Source organism: Oryx dammah, unplaced genomic scaffold (assembly GCF_014754425.2).
Source record: "Oryx dammah isolate SB20612 unplaced genomic scaffold, SCBI_Odam_1.1 HiC_scaffold_27, whole genome shotgun sequence".
Taxonomy (NCBI): Eukaryota; Metazoa; Chordata; class Mammalia; order Artiodactyla; family Bovidae; genus Oryx; species Oryx dammah.
In genome coordinates, this window is record NW_024070211.1 from 120201675 (window position 1) to 120226990 (window position 25316).

The 25316-nt window shown below is 39.0% G+C and overlaps 1 protein-coding gene and 1 long non-coding RNA gene across 4 annotated transcripts in view; both read left to right on the forward strand.

Moving 5' to 3' along the window:
• Nucleotides 1–4123, forward strand: part of UBE2E3 (ubiquitin conjugating enzyme E2 E3) — an 89962-nt gene extending 85839 nt beyond the window's left edge. For all 3 annotated transcript variants that reach the window (XM_040227737.1, XM_040227738.1, XM_040227739.1), the window contains exons 5-6: nt 1376–1523; nt 3485–4123. In XM_040227737.1, the coding sequence (XP_040083671.1) occupies nt 1376–1523; nt 3485–3582 (246 nt within the window). In that variant the 3' untranslated portion in view covers nt 3583–4123. The remainder of the gene's footprint in view (nt 1–1375; nt 1524–3484) is intronic.
• A 5535-nt stretch (nt 4124–9658) lies between these two features.
• On the forward strand, nt 9659–24845 carry LOC120853983. Its single transcript, XR_005718895.1, has 3 exons — nt 9659–15558; nt 15903–17064; nt 24836–24845. It is a non-coding gene; the product is annotated as an uncharacterized LOC120853983 (long non-coding RNA).
• The last annotated feature ends 471 nt before the right edge of the window (nt 24846–25316 follow it).

A 25316-nucleotide genomic window follows, 5' to 3' on the forward strand; every position in this document is an offset into this window, starting at 1 on the left:
AACAGCAAAACCGGCACAAGTTCCCCTGACTCCTCCCCCGCCTTTTTTTTTTTTGCAATTTCATGGATAAAAGTCTCATTCTTACCATAGATCTTAGCAACCTCAGAGTAGAATTTGTTTTCCTGCCCTTACTACATTGAACACTTTCATCTTTTCACTCAGCACAAGAGCTTCATGGCTTCTCTTTCTAGATCTGAATTGCCAGCATCACTGCTCTCGAGCTTTGGGGCAATTATGAAATAAAGTAAGGGTGACTTGAATGCAAGCACTGCAGTACTGCAGCAGTTGAGCTCATAGCCAGGATGCTACTTAGTAGCCTGTGACTGGGCAGGATTATGCTGGACACCCAGGCAGGGCAGGACGGTGCAATATTTCATCATGCCACTCAAAACAACGCAGTTTAAAACTTATAAATTGTTCATTTCTGAACTTTTGCATTTAATATCTTTGGATCCCAGTTGACCTGAGGGGTCTAAAACTGGAACCGTGGAGGGTAAAAGTGTGGATAAAATGGGTACGACTGTAGTCTCTTCCTCCTTCTTGCCCACTACACCAGTGGTGGCTTTCTTGTTTTTAATTATGCATCCTTATCGGAAATACACATTTGAGGGCTTTACCCATTTTCTTCCCAGACTCCACTTGGGAGATTACCAGTTCCAAGGATTCGGGAACTATCTTTTCTATTTTGCAGTTCTAAATTAAGAATTAACCACTGAATTTGTGTTTCTGATTGTTTTGAAATTTGCCAGTATTTGTTTCTATGATTTATTCTCTTTTTTTCCCACGTTTCAATGATATAATGGTTTCCTTTATTCAGTAGTTTAAGACCTTACTTGTTTTGTTTGACTGTCTTATTCTAACAAGACAGTGAGCCAAGTCTGAGAAATAGAAACACTGGTGATTTCACCAACCTTCTGCAGTATTTTTTGACACATGGTTAGAGATTAGTGATAAGTTGATGGCTTTTTTTTTACTAATGTAACTTTAGTTTTATGTTTAAAATATTCTTCACTACTTTCTCTCACCTTTGGCACCAAAACATTTCTGTTCTCCCTCATTTCCTATTTTTAAACAGGGGTGTATGTGTACATGCCCACACATACATATATTGAATTACTGTATCATTTACTTAAACAATTCTGTACCTTGCTTTGTTTTAAAAGCAATGTAGTTCTTGCTATATGGATAAAAAAAAAATTTCCTGCAACTGAATTAAATAAAATAATTTAATTTTGCTATTACAAAAACTAGTGTTTGATTAGCTCTTCAGTTACATGCTATTTGCTATGACCTGTAATATGTTCCACTTCATTTTTGCTAGTGAGAGTTTTGGTTGGTAATAAAGCTTATCTGTTTTTAATGTCGCTGCCCTTAGGTTACTTTCCGCACCAGAATCTATCACTGCAACATCAATAGTCAGGGAGTCATCTGCCTGGACATCCTTAAAGACAACTGGAGTCCTGCTTTGACTATTTCAAAGGTTTTGCTGTCAATTTGTTCTCTTTTGACAGACTGCAACCCTGGTAAGTAGATTTTTATTAACACATTCAGTGAGGCTCCAAAAATCGGTGCATTTTTCTCAGCTTAAGGCCTAAGGTGAATTTGAGAAGTAAATGCTATTGGTAGAAAGATCAGCAAAAAACACTTTTTGAGAAGCTTATCAATGCTATTTCAATTAGAATAGACCAAAAATTTCACAATAACTTCCTTTAGTTTGTTAATGGCGTAAGTAAGTGTTACGCCACTCAGTCGTGCACAGTCGTGCCCGACTCTTTGTGAGCCCATGGGCTGCAGCCCACCAGGCTCCTCTGTCCATGAGATTTTCCAGGCAAGGATACTGGAGTGGGTAGCCATTTCCTTCTCCAGGGGATCTTCCCAACCCAGGGATCAAACCCAGGTCTCTTGCACTGCAGGCAGATTCTTTACCCACTGAGCTACAAGGGAAGCCCTTCTTAATGGTGTAAAGTAAGTGAGTAAGTGAAGTCGCTCAGTCGTGTCCGACTCCTCTTAACTCACTTAACTCACTCACTTTACGCCATTAACAAGGGCTTCCCTTGTAGCTCCAAAAATCGGTGCATTTTTCTTAGCTTAAGGCCTAAGGTGAATTTGAGAAGTAAATGCTATTGGTAGAAAGATCAGCAAATTATGGAGCTGTGCAGACCCCTCTGATGAGAGCAATGTTTCTGACACGAGGGCCTCTGCTCTTGCTCCTTCCCTGCTGTCCTGTGCTTGCATGCGGCCAGCTGCTCAGCGGTGAAGGGCTTCTTGTTCTCCCTTCCATCCTTCTTGGATTATGGTCAGTTTTATTAGATGTGGTAATAGTGGATATTATAATGATAACTGATGAGAGAGTTAGACTAGATTATGATTATTAAAATTCAGGGATAAAGTCATTAGTGTGTAACTTTTAAGAAATGCTTAACTGCCACACACAATCTTTCATGTGGGTAGCTGACTTGAAAAAGTAATGTTTAGGGGTGGGATTTCACATGTGATATCTTACTAAGTGGTCATTTTGTAAAGAAATTGACTTATTTTTTTCCTAAATATTTAATCAGCCACCAAAGGTTATTACTGTTATCTTAGACCCAGCAGTTGCATATGTACCGTAGATAGTGTGATAGTATAGGGATGTGTAGAAGGCTATTCATTGTGGCATCATTTATTAAAGCAAAAGATTGTAAACAACCTACATGGCCATTAATAGAGGATGTAGCTTAAAGAGGTAGCTCTGTGTGAATTAATGGAGAAAAGTCTCGAAGATACATTAAACTAAAAAAGCACAGCACTGAAAAATAGGCAATAATATTCTAAATGCTTATAAATATATATATAATGTCTCTGGGTAGAAATGGTATAAATCGTTTGCCAGGAAGAGAAACTTCTAAATAGTTGGAGGCAGGAAGGAAGAGTGCTTTTTTACATTTTACTGGCTGTTGTTTGATGTGCCTCAAATTTTTTACCACATGTACATAGTGGACCTTCTTGAAAAACAAGCTCAAAATAAAATTTACATCTCAGATTCAATTTCCCGTTCAGACTATTAAAACAAAATGGCAAGTAAGTTTTCAAATGGAGGTAAGGATGATGATTTGAATCATATTATTGTACAGAATGAAAGAAATATTTCATTCTGAAAAGCCTTGCATCATAGGATCTGCAGTTTAAGTATCCATAGAAAGACAAATACTGGTGCACTTACTTTTCAGTAAAATGCTAACGGTAAAAAATAGTTTTTATATATTAAAGATGTACACATTTTTAAAAAATCACACATTCTAAAAGCTTTATTAACTGTTTTAAAGAGGCTTTTCTAATTTGAATATTAAAATATAAAGATGATTTTAAGCATTTTTCTTCTTGAGAGATTAGCCGTTATATATCAAGATGCTGCTGAAAAATCAACATTTCAGTTCCAAACTGCTAGAACTGAACTGTTCAGACACTGTTATAGTATCTTCTAATGTTCTTTCCACTTTTCCAGCGGATCCTCTGGTTGGAAGCATAGCCACTCAGTATCTGACCAACAGAGCAGAGCACGACAGGATAGCCAGACAGTGGACCAAGCGCTACGCCACATAATTCACATAATTTGTCTGCAGTGTGCAGGAGCAGAAGGCCTCTTCCCACTGTGCTGCAGATCTTTATAGCCTTTACAATACGGACTTCTGTGTATATGTTATACTGATTCTACTCTCTGCTTTTATCCTTTGGAGACTGGGAGACTCCCCAAAAAGGTAAATGCTATCAAGAGTAGAACTTTGTAGCTGTAGATTAGTTCTGTTTAAAACGCCTACTTGCAAGTCTTGCTTCTTTGGGATATCAAAATGTATTTTGTGATGTACTAAGGATACTGGTCCTGAAGTCTACCAAATATTATAGTGCATTTTAGCCTAATTCATTATCTGTATGAAGTTATAAAAGTAGCCGTAGATGATTAGGAATTATGTCATTTGTATTAAACCCAGATCTATTTCTGAGTATGTGGTTCATGCTGTTGTGAAAAATGTTTTACCTTTTACCTTTGTCAGTTTGTAACGAGAGGATTTCCTTTTACCCTTTGTAGCTCAGAGAGCACCTGATGTATCATCTCAAACACAATAAACATGCTCCTGAAGGCATAGTTTCCTGTCGTAATATTTTAAGTCAGTTTTGTTAGAAGGCGTGTCTGAGATGATTGTTGTTGAAATAAAAATGTGAATATGAAGATTGACTACGAAGGACTAGTACAAATAAATCATTTATTAAATGGAAAACATTTGAAATCTTATAAATGTGTAGAGTTTTCTTCCTCTAAGTCCTAATGAGAGAATACATGAGGTTAAATATACAGAAATACATTTTTAACCATTGGTCTCAAAAACACATAAAGCTCTACTTTGATGATGTGACATCAAAATAACATAAAATCCTGGCTTAAAAGATTTCATATCCAAAATGGTGACTTCTGTCCACTATTGGGCTATATTGTCAAATAACTTTAATCTGGTATTCCTTCTGTGTCTTTCATGCATTTTTTTTTTAACTTATCCTGTTCCTGAGTTTTCATGGTGTTTTTTGGTATGTATTATCATACTTACTATGGCACTTGCCAAGCAGAGATAGCTGGTTGAACACAAACTTTCGTCGATCCTGAAGGTAGAATAGAACTCCAGATTAGTGTGCAGACGTGGCATTACTTCTCGGTTGAAAAAATAGAGAATTTTAAGGGTTTACAGATTATATGGATTTCTTCTTTCTAGTTATAATTATTAAATACTAGATTTCTTACAGGAGTTAATTTACTTTTCAATATTTAGATTGGTCAGCAGAGTATAAATGTTTTCCTCTGGCTGGGATAGTTATTAATTCCTTGGTCATGCTGCAGGTTTGTGGAATATGGGGATATGTCTTGTCTAGTCCAAAAGTTGGAAATAGAGTACCATCTTAAAATGTGTAGAGTGAAACTCTTAGCATAGAAGTACATTGCTCCAAGATAATAAAGCAAAGCATTTCGAGCTGTACATACCCTTACAAAGAATGATGGACTCCTGCTAGAGTACTTGTTAGTAGAAGTCTTAAACCAGGGTAAAATGAAGTCACACTTTCACTTAACATCCCTACTCTCCAAATATCTCCTCGTTACAAAAGTACACCAAACAGGCTTAGGCCTGTGAAAACCTCTGAGCCTTGACTATTAAAAGCAGTACCTAATAATATGAACCGGAGTCAAGTCAGTGTGATGAGAATGGGGATCTTTTCTGTAAGCTCTGAGGATTTCTGTGTAGGTGAAGGGTAGAAAGTAGTTCTTACCCACTTCCACCATTGTACGTCCTGCACCCTAGATTAATAAACTCTCTTGATGCCAGAAAAGTGTTCATCATACTGAATATCAGGATATTTGGGGGATGCGCTTCTTGTACTTCCTTCGTTTGCTATGAGCCTATTTACTACCATCAACCTGCTTACTTGCAGGCTTTGTCCAATACTCGCCTGGGACAGAGTGCAGAGAATTGGTGACATTAAAATCTTTGTGGCTCTTCCACAGACTACCTTTGTGGCCTTAAATAAGACACTTTCAACTCTTTTGTAAAACGCAAGTTAATTTGATTATTTCCCTGTTCTTAGTCTTTAAACTCAGTCATTCTAATCTTATAAAATTTTGTTACGCATGTTCTGCTTTCTTTTGCAGGGAACAGGCCACAGTTTCAAGTGGACTGAAAAATAAGTCATCACTTGGGTTCCTTAAAATCCTGAATTTGTAAAAATCTTTTCTACTTCTGATCCGCTTCCCAGTTACATAGGTGTCCATCCATGTATACTGCAAATGGGGGATTTTTTTTTTCCTCATAAAATTTTGCTTTGGAGGTGAATGTGATATTTTAAAACCTAGGTTTTTTCTCATTCATTAAGAGCAAGTTTTACAAGTTACAGGTCCAATGTAATAGTATTCAAGAATAGCCATGGCACCGCATACCTGTTGAGCCTGGAGTGTTCTCATCTTCATTGTGTGCCCTCAGAGGGCCTACCTATATAGCACACGCCAGGCTCCGTGTAGTTACTGAGGTGCCTTATCTTGTTCAGTATCACCCCAGAAAGCTTTAAGAGAGAGGTGCTTTGATGATCCTCAGTTGACAGAATAAAACTGATTGATGAACAGGTTTAATACTTGCTGCAGATTAAACAGCCAGCATGATGTGAATGGAGGTACAATCCCCATTCTTCACCAGTAGGCTTAAGTGTTTTTGTTCATAGCATTACAGTTAATATTGAATATATATGTTTATATGTAAAAGCAGGTATATGTAGATTAATTGAAAACTTCTGAAAGGTAATCTATTAGTACAGTTTTGCATTTTAGTCAATCCTTATTTTAATCTTCTATTTTAGTCTCAAATGGAACCTTACAAAATAGCGCTTTATTAATTGATTCCAGTGAATATGAGGTACGTTTATTTATCTTCTTAGATATTTGTCATAAGAATACTTTTAATATCACTGGTTTCTGTTTTTTAATTTGGAAAATGAGATAAGTGATGATATTTTAAATTTATGCCATCACATAGCCACATGAAAAAATTTGTATTGATAAATTTATCATTTAATGATGAGGCTTTTCAAAATAATAAGATATATTAGTTATCTAGACATTGTCTTTTTTTAATTTAATCAAGATATTCTCAGGTATCATGGGGATAAAATTTAGAGGTTTGACTTGGCCTGTGTATACATTACTCTTTCTAACAAGAACCATGAGGTGGTGTGTACTTTGGGTCAGTCCACTACTTGCCCAAGTGTATTCTTGTAACAATACAAGAATGATTATGTAGTAAAATTCAAGCCAGTTTCAGTCCTGTGTGTGGCCTCACCTATTAACTGGCATTGTAGTGAAGTTAATGCCATACACATTTTCAGTTGACATTTATGTTGTGGTCTTTGGATAGAATTATGGTGTGATTTGAAGCATTATTTGCATAAAACGATTGCAGGTTATTTGAAGAGGCTGAGATAATGATTCTACAATAATTATCCTCTTGTGTTTCAGTATTTCTGTAGATAAATAGAATATATGAATAAACCCATTGCTTCATGTCTAAACTACCAAGTTTTTCAAGTAATGCCCAAATAATAGAAAATAATTCACTATTTTAATAGGCAGGTGTTATTTGAAACATCAGTTTTTGGTAGTTTGTTAACTTTTGAGGGGGTAAAGTTATTCTGTGATTTAAATGTACTGCTCCAGTGTGTAATGGGATATTTCTACACAGTGGAATGATAGTCCTTTCAAAGTGGTTATGAAATGAATTTGGGGGACTGGTTTATAAACTCTGTTGCCAACAGTGATTAAGTGGTGTTAAAACCTCGTCAGACAGAATGAACCTAGATATTACCGATGAGTACATTTAGAGAAATATAAATTTAGTTTACATCTATAGGTTATCTTGCTGAAGTCCAGTGAGGCTGAAGCCAGTTAATTATTCAGGTCTTTTTAACACAGAACATAAAAAGCAAATTTTCCCCCAAATCTAGTTCCCTAAAGTTTTTCTCAAGTTCAGCTCCTTTGATGAAACCTTTCCATTTTACTATCGTGTAGCTTTAGTCTGTCAGTGTGTTTCTTGTTTTCTATCTTTTCCTTTGGATGAGGTGGGTGGTGGTGGGGGTGGTGGTCATGCTGTATACCACCTCAGCTGGCCCAGAGTTTATTCTACAAATTAAGTTTGCTTATTGAAGGTCCTTTTAGGCACTGTAATACATGCAGAGATGAATACATCCTTAAATAGTTTATCCTTTTTCTGTCCAAATAGATTTTTTTCCCTCTTCTTAGCAGAGGAGAACATATCTTTGTTAACATGTATTCATTTTTTACTGGACAAGAAATTAAATGCTCAGCTGATTTAGCTATGAAAATTAGTATAATAATTTGGTTTTTATCTAATCCATATGATGTTCAACATTGTTAATACTATTTGATGCTTTGAAAATAAGTACTCTGTGTCTTTCAAACTACTCTGAATACCCAATATCTCTAGCATGCGTTTTGGTATTATATTCGGTTTAACACCTTGTATGTTTCTGGATAGTGAGCTTTTGGAGGATAGTATCTGTAGTCCTTGTCTCTGTGTCTGTTGTACCATGATAGATGTTTACTGAATGAATGCGTATGATATCATGGGTGTAATCTCTGTAAGGTTGTTCAGGGACCATGTGAAGCATGTCAGTCCTGTCGTCTTTAATCCCCTGTCATGCTGACTCACTGCTTTATACTTGGTAGGTACTGGATATTCTGTTAACTTGAAGTATGAGAAGTAGCAATGGGTTATTTTCATAACTTAGTATCTACTTGTTTAAAATGGAGAATGAATTAATCTTACATAAAAGTGCTTAATTATACCAAAATGCTCTCTGCCCTACAAAATGTTCATCATTTCCCATTATTATTACTATCTTATTTGGTATATTTCTCCCGCTCCTTTTTACTGGTAAGAAGAAAAAGGATACAGTGAAATGTATGTATCTGCTTACAGTAATTCTGTTACGGAAATCTAGTAAGAAAAATGAAAAGTGGTAACTTCTGAAAAAATTTATTTTAAGAGAAATAATTTAGGGAAAAGGAACAAGTGTACCCATCTAGTAGTATGGAGAGGGGCAGTCCTAGAGTGTTGAAAGTTAGTCACTGGAATATTATCCAAATCTTTTCATTTTATTTTTCTTCCCATTTTTGTCTTCTGTGAAAAAAGAATAGAATAGGATAAAGAATCAGATGAGTCACTTTTTTCCTTTATTGCCCTATTTTTTTCCGTATTGCCCTATGTGTATTGCCCTGTGTGTAGGTTGGGTAAAAGATCCCTTGATTCCAGAAGTGTAATTCCAGTTTCTCGTTGTAACGTGAGTATTTCGTAAGTCGGCTGAGCAAATTCAGGTATGTTGTCTGCTTATTGCTCCAGGCCCATCTCACAGCCAGAGTGGAGAACGAACCCAGGGAGAAACAGGTTACTGAGCACTGTTGATCGCCAAGGGAAGTCCTGATACTCAAGGGGCAAGTGTGTGAGGAATGTCAGAGATTCTCTAAGACTGAGACAGGCATGCTTATAGCAAGTCAGTGTACGAGCATTTCATACTATGTAGTGATGAAGAGTAATTATGAGGGATACGGGGGGTTGCAGGGATATTAGTGGCACCCCTTGCTTGACTCTTACATTATTTTTTAGGAGCGTGTGAGCCCACTGCTAAACTCTTTTTGCCTGGCTACACAACCCCCAAATGGTAAAGGCCATTTTGAGTCATGTGGGACAGCTTTTTTCTTTTGTAATTTTTTTTAATGACACACATTTGATTTGTATGTTACCTTTTACTTGATCATGAGCCCCTAGAAATCAGGGATCGAGTTCATTTCACTCAGTAAGTTAGTAGTTGTAAATTCTGGCCAACATTGGTTTAAGTGCTCAGGATTAGCACTGAAAAAAGCACATGAAAATCCCTATCGTAGGTCGTTTACTTTCCAGTTCAAGGTGATAGACAGGTTTTTTTTGTGGGGGAGAGTTGTATGTATATAATATGTGCTAGTCACTTTAGTTGTGTCCAACTCTTAGTGACCCTGTGGACTATAGCCCGCCAGGCTCCTCTATCCATGGAATTCTCCAGGCAAGAATACTCTAGTGGGTTGCTATTTCCTTCTCCAGGGGATCTTCCCAACCCAGGGATCGAATCCACATCTCCTATCTCCTGCATTAGCAAGCAGGTTCTTTACCACTAATGTCACCTGTGAAGCCCTGTTATTATATAATGTATATGTGATGGTAAGTGCTATGTCAAAAACTAAAGCAGGCAATGTGCCATGAGGGAGAAAGGGGAGGATGTAGGCCAGTTGTAAAAGGGTTATCAGAGAAGGCTTAACCAAAAATGTCAGCCAAGAGCTGACGATGATAAAGGATAAGGGGGGAGGAGGAGTGTGGAAATTCCAGGCAAAGGAAATAGCAAATGAAAAGAGCCAGGAGCATGTTCAATGCTTGCAGAAAACAGCAAGACCCTGGAGAAGCTGGGGTAGAGCGAGCAACTAGAAGACTAAGAGGCAAAGTCAAGACTCACTGCTGACAAGTCACACGGGGCCGTTTAGTGTGTTAATAGTGCCTTGTAAGGAGTTTGTGTATTCAAAATAAGATGAAAGCCACTGGAGTGTTGTAGTCAAACAGTGATGAGATTACGACATGTTTTAGAATTTCTGATTACTGTTAGGGAAAAGACTTGGTGGGTTAGAGCTGGCTTAGAGATGCTGATGACATCAACCTGGGTAGCATTAGTGCAGGTAGTAGGAAATGATCAGATTCTGGTTGAAGGTAGCTAATAAGTTTTGCTGATAGACTTAACTGTGGTGTGAAAAGTCAAAGTTTAGCACCTGAGAAAACCAGAAGGCTGGAATTGTAGTTAATTAGATGAGTCTGGAGGTGGAGCAGGAATGGAGAAAGATGAAGAGCTTCATGTTAACAGGTTAAGTTTGAAGTGCCTATGAAACGTCCACAGGGAGACTTCAGAGCAGCGGATATCCAGATCTGAGACTTGGGAGTTAGTTCTGGGTCATTCACGTACATTTGGGATTCATGAGTGGATAGGTGATGTTTACAGCTATGGGACTGGATGAGATCATCAAGGAAATGAGTGCTGCTAGAAAAGAAAGAAGTCTGGGCACTCCAGTTTCAGAAGCCAAGGACACATGGAATCAGCAGAAGAACCCAGGAAGTAGAAGGAAATCCCCAGGAGAGCATGGGGACCCGAAAAGAAAGTGAAGAGTTTCCTGGAGATGGGAATGATCTGCAGCTTCAAATGGGACTGAGGATCCAGCTAAGATGCTGCTGCTGCTGCGGCTAAGTCGCTTCAGTCGTGTCCAACTCTGTGCGCATAGACGGCAGCCCACCTGGCTCCCCCGTCCCTGGGATTCTCCAGGCAAGAACACTGGAGTGGGTTGCCATTGCCTTCTCCAGTGCATGAAAGTGAAAAGTGAAAGTGGAGTCGCTCAGTCGTGTCTGACTCTAGCGACCCCATGGACTGCAGCCCACCAGGCTCCTCTGTCCCTGGGATTTTCCAGGCAAGAGTACTGGAGTGGGGTGCCACTGCCTTCTCTGGACTAAGATGCAGATGTGACTCTTATTTCCCACCTGATGAGCAGTGGTCATCAGTGACTAATAAAAGTGGCAAGATCAAAAGCTCTGTTGGAGTAGGTGCCGAAGGTAACAAACTGTAGACTTCTGACAATTTTGCAATAGAGAAATGGAGGGTAGTTTCCTTTTTTTAAGATGGGGGGAATTATACTGTATGTTGATGAGGAAGATGAACAGGGAGAAATGGGTGAGTAGGGCAGAGAAGCAGTGTCCTAGAGAAGATTGCACTGTTTTCAGAGTGTTTCCGAAGCTCTCTGCACTCCCCTTGGATCTCTCTCTCTTCCTGACAAGACTAGGAGCCCTTGAGGCGGCTATCCCCACTTAAAGCAGTATTGGCCTTCACCAAGCTCGAGCTCTACCTAGACAGAAGGAGATGGGATCTAGCATAGACGTGAAGTGGCTGTTCTTTGCTGGGAACCTAACATCTCATACCACCCATAGTTAGTAAGAGAACAAGCAAAAGGCAAGAGGATAGGTCCAGGCTGGAGGTAGATGTGATAGTGGGAAGCTCCCTGTGACTTCTACGCCTCTATTAAGTAGGAAGTGGCTGTTGGCGGAGAGGATGGCGTGACCAAAGCACATGTGTCTGTATGAGTCCTCCATGCCCAGCAGAGGGGTCATATATTTTTGAGAGAATAAATGAATGGTTAAGTGACTTGTCTGTCTAGATGAGCCTGTGATTTTCTAGTTAGATGTTAATAGTGAACAAGTAATATAGTGAAGAAGTAATCAAAATTCCTTTAGCATCTGGAATGGCTCTTTTTCCTCAAGCAGGGCGAGCAACTGTTAGCTGAGTTGAATCTTAAGCACCTTAATATTTTCTTTCCTTCAGGTGATTTTCCTTGTCATTGAAGAATCTTACCTTGACACCAAATTTAACTACATTTTAGAAATTCAGATCAACAGATTTAAGTATTTATAAATAATGCTGCTTAAATGCTGGAAGTGGAAGAAAATACATTTCCTAAAGAGCTCATCAAAGCCTAGTCAGGAAAAGAGATGTCCTAGGTAAGCACGGAGAGCTTTCAGGAAGCTGGCTTGTCAAAAATCCTTTCTTGCCCATTCAGATGATTCTAGGAAATAGAGCAAGTCTACTTTGTAGACATGGTGTTGGGAGAAGGACATAGAGATGCCAACTCCTATTACTCACTTCCCACCCTGGTTCCATGGAAGGACACTCCCAGTTCCAGGCCTTCTGTCTCTTTACGTTACTCTTGGTAGTAGGAAGTTTGAAGGGCAAATTTCATTTCCAGAGAACCCATGGGGCAATGAGCTAAGGACCAGGGCTCATGTCCTCTCTGTTCGCCTTTCCCTGCTCCTGTCCTGACTTCCTGCTTCGCAAGAGTCATACAGAAGAAATGGAGCATATTTAGCTTATTTTTTCTGAAAACCTAGTCAGTAACAGACCTAATTGGCTCACCACTCGATTTTGCCTAGAGAGTCAGGAAGTAAAAGATACTTTGTCAACTTTTCTCTCTATTGAGTCTTGCTAAACAGTACTTTTGCTGTGTGATTATTGCACATTTATAAATCCAACTCTACTAATTACCTGAACTTAAGTAGGGTGTGACTCTTTAACCTAAATTAATCATAATAATATTCTTTAGAATATCTTACACTTTTACAGGCTGATCTTTGCTGTCTTTTTTCCTTGTTTCTGACAGATGTCGTGTTTGGGTTCTATTTTCTCCTCTCCAGTCCTAGGTCTAATTCAGGCCCTTATCTTCAGGAACCTTTTAAGTTATCCTCTCATCTATCCAAAGGACTCCTACTCATTCCTCATGCTGCTCTCACATTAATCTTCTTAGAGTAAACACATCCCTTGCTCTTAGACTTGAGTGGTTGCCCACTGTTTTCAGAATCAAGTCCAAACTCCTTTGAAGCCCAGCTTTCTGTCATGACGTCAGTATGCTCCCATGATGAAGCAGCATTTATTTCAGTAGTAGGTTCAGATGCACTTGTTTTTAGTGAAATACCAGAATCATTCTTGCCAATGGCAGCCGTTCTATAACTTAAAAATATTTTGTCAGAGAAATAGCAATAGTGACTCATTGAGAAAACTTCCTTAATCTTCTGACTCTTCTTGAAGACTTTCTGCTCATGGGGCTATAACTCTCTGATGCTCTGACATTTTTATAATTTCTTTTACTACAATTAGTTCAAAGTATTGATGCATATAACCTTGTTGCTGGCTGTGGTAAGTCTCAAGCATCAGAAAATGGATAGCTTAAGATACTTTGCTAGGCACACCAGTATTTTAAATCTGAATTGATATACTTGGTGCTTCAAGACAGATGGTTCACTGCTTGTGAGGCTAAGAGCATTTGGCAGTGCTGAAATTGAGCCTTCTGTTCAATCCAGAATAATTCAGTGATGAGTGGGCAACTTTGTACTTTTTTTTTTTTTCTTTGTGGATTTGAATATTTGGAAGTGTTTTAGCTTACATATTAACTATATGTGAGTGCCTTCATAAAATGACATTCCAAGCATAGGCAAGTACATAATCAGTGGGTAAGCACCATATCAGTTTGGCATATGGCACCACTTGTTTTTATTTTCATTATAGGGATGTTCCTAGTAAGATTAACAAGTATTCGGCCACATTTAAACATGGGCACAAAACTTTCCAGGTTTAAAGTTAACTGTTAGTTATGCTCAGGTTAGTTAACATCCAAGGGGAGGATTTTTGAATGTGATTGAAGTGAGTCTGAAGAAACAGAGGTTTTTAGGTCTCATGTTGGTCATCTCTCCTCAGTTTCATGTGAACCCCCAGGTAACACCTCTCCTCAGGTACCTTGCTAAGACAGCGTTTCCTTATTTAAGGCCTGGCTGGAGGATTGCAAAGAACAGCATCTTTAAAGCCCTGTGTTTTGTTACTTAAATTAGAAATCATTTTGTATTCTTTTTGATTTGTAGCTTGTTAGAGCTTTCTTAGTAATTAGCTGGAAATGTCTTTTCTCCATGTGTTTTCAAAGTAGGACTTACATAATTCTGTGGTCATTAGGGGCGACTGGGTGTTGGGAAGCCAGCAGCTCTAGTAGCCCACGACACAGGAACAGCCTGTGGGGCCGTCCACATGGCAACAGCGGTAGCACCGTCACTCCGCAGTCGGCCCTGGGTTTGGGGTTTTGATGGGTGGAGGATGTTGATGGTTAATTTAGCAGAGGGTGCTATGATGTGGAGAAAATATCCACCTTATTTAAGCTTTGAGAAAAGGTTAACTCGTTTGAGCTGAAGTTAAAAATACTGTTTTGCCTGCTCTCTTAATGCTGAAAGGATAAAGAGATCAATAAAAAGTTTCCTTGGATTCTGTAAGTCAGACTTGTCTCTATTTTTTCTACATTTCCAGGAAAGCCAAGATCACAAATAAAGGGGCATTCTGTATTTTTATTGATTATATAATGTAAATTCTTTTCTGACAATAAATGTATTGTGAAGGGTACTCTTGACCACTTTTCTAGATTCATTTCATGTAACACATTCATGGACTGATCTCTTTAAGAGTCACTTCTTTACCATCTGCAACTTTGAACACACCTGGAAGCCTGAGTTCCTGTCTGCTGGGCAGTGGCATACATGGGACAATGGAACTAGAAGAGTGCTTTAGGAGGGCATGTACACGGCCAAGTGACTCGTTACCTCTGTGAAAGTCACTGCCACTGTCCTTGCTTAACACAGGGACAGTGACCTTAGCTCTGAGGTCAGGTCCCCTCTAGGCTAGGAATCTTTAAAAATCATCATTTCTAATGAAATGTTGTCATCAAATAAAACATTTTATCATTGAATAAAATATAAACTAATTACCAACAGTTGCTACCTGACACATTTTGACACTTTTGAAAGAAGAGATCACAACTTCTAATTTTCATTGTTATCATTTAGAGTAATTAAAGGTCATTGATATGATAGTTTCTTTGTGAGTAAAACATTCCAATAGTAATTACTTCAATTCTCCTGGATCTCCAGTTTCTGAACTCTGGAGCCAAAATAACTACCAGCCTGTGATGGAGTAACTAAACTCTCACATTTTCTGTGTACTGTCTTATTCTATAAGTAGAACTTTCTTCTTCTTTTTTTTTTTTTTTAACTTCTCTGGGCCTGAATTTTCTCAGTTATCTAAAAGATCTAAAAGAACAAAAAACAGTGAACAACACTGCAGAAATGTAGTGATGGGGAAAATGTGTTTAGTAGTGAAACACTGGGCAGTGTAAAATATCTGGAAAGACTTCTTTTAAGCAGTAAAACAGTACAGTTGCAAATTGTATGGATAATTACAGGTTTGAGTACAGCATGAAGCTTCACTATTAGAACATGGTTTTGCTTGTGCTAATAGGTTGTGTCGCATCTTTTTTTGTTGTTTTTTGTTTGTTTTTGTCTCTGGGCTCTGAAGATTGAAGTTTACTATTAATTGCCAAGAAGGACATAAGTGAGTATATTTCTTTTTTTATTAATTTAACAGATTGATGATACATATTTATATAAGAGTGTTCGATTATAACTTAAGTAATGTAGCTGCCATAATCTTCTAGATTTTACACTTGAGAAGTGGTCTGGTCTAATCATTTCTAGATGATTCTTCTGATTCTCAGACACAAAGAGAGGAGTTAAAAGAATTTAGAATCATTCTGGGTGTGGTGGGAACAAACTCATGCACATTCTTCTCTAAAGAAAAATCACACATATCCTAATCCTTGAGGTTTCTTTTAATTCCATTTTTCTTCCAGACCAACAGTAAGATGTTTTTACTTTTTTTTTTTTTTTTTTTTCCAGAAGAGGTGTGGTGGAAGGGTCTGCCAGAACCAGAGGCTAAGCACACAGCAGTGTAAAACAAATTCTTTATTCCAGCTTCCAGAATGCATCCTCTTCAGCCTTTCCTGTTCATTGGACTAAAGCTGTTAAGCAGTGGTGTCAAGAACCGTCATCCACTGGTTGAAGCTCAGTAGAAAACGAGGAAGCAGGCGGGTTTAGATCCAGTAGGAACAACTTGACTCAGATCTTCGCACTTTCACTAAGGAGGGTCGGGGGTGAGGAGACAACATTTACATTTGTACTGAAGCTGATCTGATGTGATTGTGACAGTCTTCCAGTCAGTATTTGTTTATCTTAATTTAGTCACATGTTAAAAATGTGAGGGTCAAATTTACTTCCTCTCAAGGCCACTCGGCGTATTCTTCTTGTAGTCTTTGGAAGGGATGACAAGGAAACAGCCGTGCTTTAATGATGGTGCTAGATGTTTATGAAAGCTAGGTGTAATAGTAGAAACATTTTATTGTATATTTTTATTCCAAAGTAAATGCAGTGTATTATATTTAGATAAATGTTCAGTGATAAGCCAGAAATCTTACACATCCATTGCTGAAAGACATTTTCCCTCTGGATTTAATAAAATTCTGGCACACAGAGGTACAAAATATAATTCACAGATGTAATGAAAAACCTAGAAAACTTACTTCCTGCATGTTTTCCTTCCTGCCCCTCCCCTCCTGTCCCTTTCCTCCTCTTCTCCACCCCACCCTCCAGTCTTGCTTGCCTTCATTGCAGGGAAAAAAAAGGAGCAGGTGAGCACATAATTAGGTCGTCGCTTTAAACTCTGGGTTAGTGGGAGATCCCGGAAGACCTTCCTCAACTGCAACAAACAACTTTTTCCACCCCCATCTGCATCCTCCCACTACTTTTGATGAGATGTCTTAAGAATCTGCCAATATTTTTAATTGATCAAGTGAAAAATACACAGGAAGTATGCCTTTTTTAAAATTTGTTTGTATATTTTCTTGATGCGTTGCATAAAGACCCAGAGGTGCTTTTGCTTCTCTCTGTCCTCACTAGAACTGTGGTTACTGTGGGGTGTGTGGTATTCTGTAGCACACCATAAATCTCCACTAGATGTCAGCGTGTCACCAGATGGAACCAGCACACTCTCCTGGCCATTTAAGTTTTAGTATACTGGTTAATAAATTATATTTGTCAATGAATAGTAATAAAAATGAAATCTTTAAAAAATTTAGTATCTTTCATCTGAGGATTACAAAATGTTGTACTTATATTTTGGTTTTTGCCGTAAGAGCCCCAAAGTGATAAACGAGTGCAAATATTCAATTTAAAGTAAAGCAAGAGGACAAAATGATTGGCTCAAGATCACATAGACGATGTCTAAATAAACCCAGGCTGGTATTTCTGCCATCACAGAATCCACTCTACCTGTGTACTTAAATACAGATGCCCTTTATTTATCATTTATATTAACTGCTTTGCCTTAAAAACAAGCTCAAGAAGAGTGGAACAGTAGTTAAGAATTATTGAAGATTATTGATACGACTAGTATGGGGATGTTTCAGATGTAATTTTAAGGTTTTGTAAAGACTGCACAAAGAAAATGTGCTGAACAACCTAGATGAAAACTTTGGAAATTCATAGCAATATTTTACCTGTGTTATTTTACAGATGGTGAACTCAGACCAGTGTGAGTCTTGTTTTAGCTCATGTGCTCAAGTGCAGGAGGAAAAGCAATTATAATTTGGTCTGGAAGGTTGAAGCTCTTGGGTATGATGGGATTAATGGACATAACTGCATATTATAGGTTTTTCACTGTATAATTTTCTTTAAGAGGAATATACATAAAATCCTGTATATTAAGACTTAAGTGATTTTCTCAAATCTGTATAAATACACAAGTTACAACTGTAAAAGTTATGTTTGTGGATAACAATTAAAAATACATAAATGGCAAGTTAGGGTAGTGTGATTATGGGTAAATTCAATTTTCTCTTTATGTGGTAATGTTGTTTCTACAATAAATAAAAAGGGAAAACTTTTTTTTTTTTTTTGTAAAAATTCACTACAGTCTCCACTTTAGAAAGGCTTATTTCGTATTAGTAGAGGTGCATTGTATACAGCTGAAATTCAAAAGGTATAGTTTGGTTTATTTACTTCACATGATTTAATCATAGAAACAAAGGTTAAACTGGCAGAAAAACATATTTTCAAACTTTACTGTGTATTTTAGGTGAAAATAAATGATTGCCCATCCCAGCAGGCTGTTTGCTGCAGTGTTCAGTGCATCGTCAGTATTCATACTGATGAAAAAATGTTTAATAAATGTAGCTGCCTTCAGTTTGTGTTTTCATTTGAATGGTGCAAGGTTAAAAGAGTTGCCAGTAAAGTTTGAGATTTTCAAAATTAAAAATTACAGTAGCTATTGATTTTGCATGGTTAGACCTATGTTTTAGTTGAGAACCTGTATTTATCAAACCATGCATAGATCAAATTGAGGTATTAAATAACATTTCTCATATGTGAAAGAAAACGTGCATTTATCATGTCTCATTTCAGTAATCACAGCATAGCCACCATTGAATTGTGTATAAAAACTTAATGTGCAATAATAAAACTTAGACAACTGATCTCTGATTATCCATTGGCAAAGTCAGGCATGTGTATCAGAATTGCCTAGAAAACTTTGTAAAAACCGCATTTCCCAGCTACCACCCCCATCTTATAGTCACAGATTTCCAGATTTGGTGGTGGAATGGGTGGGTGGAGGAGGCAGGCATGTGCAATACCAGGACTTTTCAGGGTGCTGCAAAGTACTGTGGCCTATAGGGCCTTCAAAGTCACTCCCAACCCAAGTATGCCCTCTGAGTTCATTGTTTGGGCTCCTGGAACCAGCAAAATGTAGCCTGAAACACCTTGAATACTTGGCTCATGGTTGGCTAGAGTTATTAAATGGTTGTAACAAACCTAGGTAAATGGAGATGCTTAGACTGCCATTTGAAGGTGAACTCTTTGTTCAGTCAGTTCTTGTTAAATAGAAAGGTAAGGAATCCAGCAGGGAGACCTGACCAGCTCAGCCTCCCTCATACCTGATCTGTCCAGTTAAGTTGCTCAGTCATGTCCACTTCTTTGTGACCCCATGGACTGCAGCACGCCAGGCTTCCCTGTCCATCACCAACTCCCAAAGCTTGCTCAAACTCATGTCCATCGAGTCACTGAGGCCATCTAACCATCTTATCCTCTGTCCATCCCCTTCTGCCAGCATCTTTCCCAGCATCAGGGTCTTTTCCGAGGAGTCAGATCTTTGCATCAGGTGACCAAAGTATTGGAGCTTCAGCTTCAGCATCAGTCCTTCCAGTGAATCTTCAGGACTGATTGCATTTAGGATTGACTGGTTTGATCGTGCAGTCCAAGGGACTCTCTCAATAGTCTTCTCCAAAAGTCAATTCTTTAGCGCTCAGCTTTCTTTATTATTCAGCTCTCACGTCCATACATGACTACTGGAAAGGCCATAGTTTTGACTAGACGGACCTTTGTCAGCAAAGTAATGTCTCTGCTTTTTAATATGCTGTCTCAATTCAGTTCAGTTCAGTTGCTTAGTTGTGTCCTGACTCTGCAACCTCATGGACGCACGCCATGCATAGCATGCCAGGCCTCCCTGTCCATCACCAACTCCCAGAGTTTACCCAAAAATGTTCATTGAGTGGATGATGCCATCCAACCATCTCATCCTCTGTCATCCCCTTCTTCTCTCACCTTCAGTCTTTCCCAGCATCAGTGTCTTTTCAAATGAGTCAGTTCTTCTAATCAGGTGGCCAAAGTATTGGAGTTTCAGCTTCAACATCAGTTCTTCCAGTGAATATTTAGGACTGATTTCCTTTAGGATGGACTGGTTGCGTCTCCTTGCAGTCCACAGGACTCTCAAGAGTCTTCTCCAACACCACCGTTCAAAAGCACCAATTCTTGGGTGCTCAGCTTTCCTTATGGTCCAACTCTCACATCCATACATGACTACTGGAAAAACCATCGCCTTGACTAGATGGACCTTTGTTAGCAAAGTAATGTCTCTGCTTTTTAATATGCTGTCTAGGCTGATCATAACTTTCCTGCCAAGGAGTAAGCGTCTCTTAACTTCATGGTTGCAGTCACCATCTCCAGTGATTTTGCTGCCCCCCAAAATAAAGTCTGCCACTGTTTCCATTGTTTCCCCATCTATTTGCCATGAAGTGATGGGACCAGATGCCATGATCTTTGTTTTCTAAATGTTGAGTTTTAAGCCAACTTTTTCACTCCTCTTTCACTTTCATCAAGAGGCTCTTTAGTTCTTCGCTTTCTACTATGAGTGGTGTCATCTCCATACCTGAGGTTATTGCTATTTCTCCCAGCAATCTTGATTCCAGCTTGTGCTTCATCCAGCCCAGCATTTCTCATGATGTAATCTGCATATAAGTTAAATAAGCAGGGTGACAATATACAGTCTTGACGTTCTTTCCCAATTTGAAACCAGTCCATTGTTCTGTGTCCAATTCTAACTGTTGCTTCTTGACCTGCACACAGATTTCTCAGGAGTGTCCCATAAAACCTGTATCCTGTCTACCAGTTTCCCCCTGTGCCTAGAATCCTGCTATAAGTTTCATTCTTGGGCTTAAAATACAGGCATCTCCAGAAATCTTTCCTTTTCGTTACTGATAGTATAGGAATTAATAACACATAGTTTTATCAGTTTTGTTTCATTTTGTTTTGAATTTTTATCAGGAACTCTATAGCTTCTTAGCTCAAGAAAATCACTGCTCACCCCTGACACCTGGCTGAAGCAAGTTGGGTAAATGAGGATTTTGAGAAAGATCGAAAAGAAGCCCAGAACATTCTAGCTACTGTTTGAGAGGCTGGGCAGGGAGGAGGGGGCGGGGGCTGATTGCCCAAGGCAGTACCCTTCAGAGAACAGAGGAGATCTATTAACTGACATGCTGAGTCACTGAAGGGCTGGGCAGGAGCGTCTTCATTGCAAGCTCCCAAGGTGAGGCCCCTGCTGCTGGTGTGGAGGGACTTCATTTTTCTCCTGTTGGTCTCTAGCTGAAGTTCCACATCCAGCGCATAGGGGTCCAAAAGTCGTCGTTGCTCTTCAGTGAGTATGGGAACCACCTAGAGAGCTCCTTGAAGCCAATTCCTGGGCCCTACGTCAGAGATTCTGATTGGTGGAAGGCCACGGATTTGCTTTTCCAACCGCTGGCTGCCTGGCACTGACTTTGAGTGGTGAGCTTTAGACAACATATCTCCAGGCAGCATCTGCAACTCTGGCACAGCAGCCAATGTGATGTCCCAGCATAAGCTGAAGTTCTAAGATGTGGGCGTTTTCTGACATGCTGCAAAGATGAGCCCAGCAAACTCGTCTCCAACACGTATCATCTAGGAATGTCTGCTGTTCAGTCTCTCGTGGTGGTGTCCTTGTCTTTTTAAGCTTAGTCACACAGGAAGATCAAGATTTTTTATTGATGGCTTGTGTGCCAAGGTATCGGGAGGATAAAGAATAGAAATTCAGTAGGCATAGAATCTCAAAATCATTTTTGTCAGTTTCCTGGCCGTGGTGGGTTGAATTGGTTGAAATCCACAACGTACTGGCAGATGCTCAGCAGGAGTTAGGAATGATACTGTTTTAAATGTAGCAGGCTTTTCTTGGCAGAATCTCGTAAAAACTTTGATAGAGATATTTTAAGAAGTTGGAAATTCTTAGTTTTTTTGGTTTGTTTTTTGTTTCTGGAATTTAAGAATTAAATACTGAAAGTACATTGAAAAAGCATTCATAGACTACTGGAAAAAACTTCTTAAATTTCTTGTCTCCTTAAAACAATGCTTATTATATTATGGCTAAGGTAAAGGATAAAGAGGAGGCTAATTATAAAGTGGTAAAGAATCTGCCTGCCCAGCAAGAGATGCGGGTTCGATCCCTGAATCGGGACGATCCCCTGGAGAAGGAAATGGCAACCTACTCCGGTATTCTTGCCTGAAGAATCCCATGGACAGAGGAGCCTGGCGGGCTACAGTCCATGGGTTCACAAAAGAGTCAGATGCAACTAAACAACAACATGTATAAAATATTTTAACTTGAAAGAGATTTCAGTCTTTATTATTGAAACAGCTTAAAATACAAAATTTAGATTATTGTTTGCAACCAGCAGCTCCCTTTCCATTTTAATCAGTTCTTTTTTCTCCAGTATTTTTGTGTCATTATCCTTATGAGAAAATATGGTTACAGTTCCTCAAACTTCATATAGCAGTATTTAATAATCATTACTTCAATTTAAGGGTTATCAAAATTTGTCTAAAAAATTAGCTATACTAAATATTAAAAATATTTTTAAAGCATGTTAAATATAGAGGTTTTTTTCACCTTTAAATCAGTTTTATTAATATGTAGCTATTCTCTCTGAGCCATCGTGTGCTGTGACTTGTAAAATTGTTCTCAGTGGGCATGATTTAAGAGCATTAGCTTATTAGCTCATTGGAGATTTGTGAGAACTGATAAATAATAAAGTACCCTGTGCCACAGCTGAGTATTACAATTGGAAATAGCTAAGAAACTTTAGTTACATAACAACAGGTATTATATGAACTGACACTAATAAGATTTGTCAAATGTTGCTTGTTAAAAGTCTGGTCTGCTTAGCGCTGCTAATCTCAATAAATCTATCGAGAGCACATTTCTTTTCCTCCCATATTTATAGAGACCTAGGACATTTACTGTAGTGGGTGGATTTCTTAGGTACCGTTCAGTTTTAATAATTCAGTTACGTTACCTACTGTTCTTTCACTATTAAGATTTTCAAATGGGATAACTTTACCCAACAGCACAGGCCAATTTCCTTTGTTATATGCTGTCCATAAGCAGGCTTTTTTATTAGCAGAAATCACTATAGTCCGTAACTAAGGTATTTTCTTATTTGTGTGTCTGTTTGACTATACATCGTCATGTGTGCTTCTGAGCACATGTGCACAAGTAGCATGCCTTACTCGCAGCTCAAGAACTGCTTTTTATTAGTTGTAATTTACTATGAAAGACTTTTCTAAACTCACAGGTAACAGATACTATTTCTCTAGGTCATCAGTCTCAGGGACCATTCAGAATGTGTGTTAATGGTTAAATGTGTACTTTGGTCCCTCAAATGTCTCTGTAGTTCAAGTAAAAGAGAGGTGATTTCTAGCTGCTGTCTTCCTTCTGTTAAAATGTGGCTGCTTTGATTTTTTCTCTCTGAATTCCTACAATAAGCCTGGCAACCCATGGGCTGTGGCTGCTGCTGCCTCTGCCCCACGGCCCCCAACCCCCTGTCCTTGGAGCCATCACTTCACACAAAGCCTGCATCTTCCATGATGGAAGCCAGTAAGTCTTGAGAAGCAACATCTCCTCCATATCACGAAACCATACTTTTCTGCTTCCACTGCTGGTGAGCTTGGCAGCTCTCTGTAGCTGGAGACTATTGGAAATCTTGTTTGTCTCACCCTAGACTATCCGTAGGCTCCTTGGAAACACAGTCATCATTCTTCTGTAATCACAGTCTAACAATGATGGACACATTTTTGTGCCCTTAGTAAATCTTCGGAACAAAGCATATTTGAGGTTATTTTTCTACTTCTGTCCTAGGGATTTGAAGCTTCCATTTTGCTCCTGCTGGTAAAGCTGAATCTCCTCCCCACCCCTCTGCTGAAGGCCATCATCAGAGGAGTTTGCTAGCCAGGCTTCTGAAATTATGAGTTATCTCTTAGCATTCTCAACACAAGCCAGCCTGAGCGTTCTCTCCTAGCTCTTGCAGGGAGTGTGTGCTCATCAGCTAGGCTGTGTCCTAGCTATGTGGCCTTGCCAGCCGCATGTCTCCCACTTCTGGGCATAATTTCCAGTGAGAGAGGGTAAGCGGCTTTTTGACTTGAGAAATGAGCATTCCTTAAAATGCAACGTGAAGGAAATAAATATTTTGCGTCAAATTTGTTTCTACGTTTAACCTTATTGCTATTTGAGGGAGGGGGTTTTAGATATAAAATGTTTCGTGAGTTTTATGAACTTATAAAAATCCTTGGGCTGTCTATACCATTTCCATTTCTTTCTGTCTTTAATAGGAAAACTTTGTTTTAGACCTTAAGAGCATGCTTGGCTTCTCCCCACCCCAGTTTTCATCAAGATAGTACCTTTCTTTCCTCTGTCTTTATGGTATATTTTTTACAGTACCATCTTTTAATCTGGGTTAATTAAATCTTTAGTTTTATGACAGAACCAAACTTTGGTCAACTTGCCTGTGTGCAGTAAACCAATCTACTGACATCAGTTTGTGGTGAAGGGAATTACAGCATTTACTGCAGGGCTCCAAGCAAGGAGTCCAGGACAGCTAGTGCTCAGAAACACTGAAGTCCCCAAAAGCTTGCAGCAAAGCATTTATTCACTTAGTTACAACATTAATTTTTGGCTGTGCTGGGTCCTTGTTGCTGCACGCGGGCTTTCTCTAGCTGCGGCAAGTGGGGGCTACTCATTGCAGTGGCCTCCCATTGCGGAGTACTGGCTCTGGGGCATGTGGGCTTTAGCAGTGGTGGCACATGGGCTTAGTTGCCTGCCCTACAACATGTGGGATCTTCCCAGACCAAAGATCAACTCATATCCCCTGCTTTGGAAGGTGGATTCTTAACCACTGCACCGCCAGGAAAGTCCCAGCAAGACATTTTTAAAGGCAAGGTGAGGGAGGGGCACCCCAGGGTATGAGATCAGCTCATGGGCAATGCTCTGATATGTTGGCAGTGAGGTAACAGGGTAGTGTGTCACAGGGGTTAACATTATCAATCCCTAGTCTTCAGTAGGCTGGGGCAGGGGAGGTGGGGGGTACATGATGGGGGTTTCAGCATCTGTAAAACAACTCAGGGAACGGGTATCAGATGCTCTTGTATAGATACTGCAGAGAGAAGCTAGAGAGCAGAGGATATGGGGTAGAGGGCTGTCCCTGGAAGGCTCCATAGGGTCCCTACTTGGTTACAGTTTTATGCTTAGTAGAGAATTATGATTTGATTGTTACTCTAAAGCTTTTAACAAGGTTTTGTTTTTCTAGTTTATGGGGAGCAGACAAAATTTGATTACTTAAGTTTATCAATATCACACAGTAAGATAGTCATGTAGTTTGGCAGTTAATTACATGAGCTGTTTATCTAGAGTAAATTACTTCTCTGGTTTAGATTTTTCATCTATAAGATATACATTACAGTAATACTTATTTTTTAAGGTTGCTGTAATGAGATTCAGGTTGTCAGAGATACTGAAAACGTAGCCTCTGTGTACCAGCGCTGAATTGAATCTTGGAGGCAGAGTTTTGGGTTCAGCAGAAAAGAATAACTTTATTACTTTGCCAGGCAAAAAGGGACACAGTGAGCTCCTGCTCTCAAACT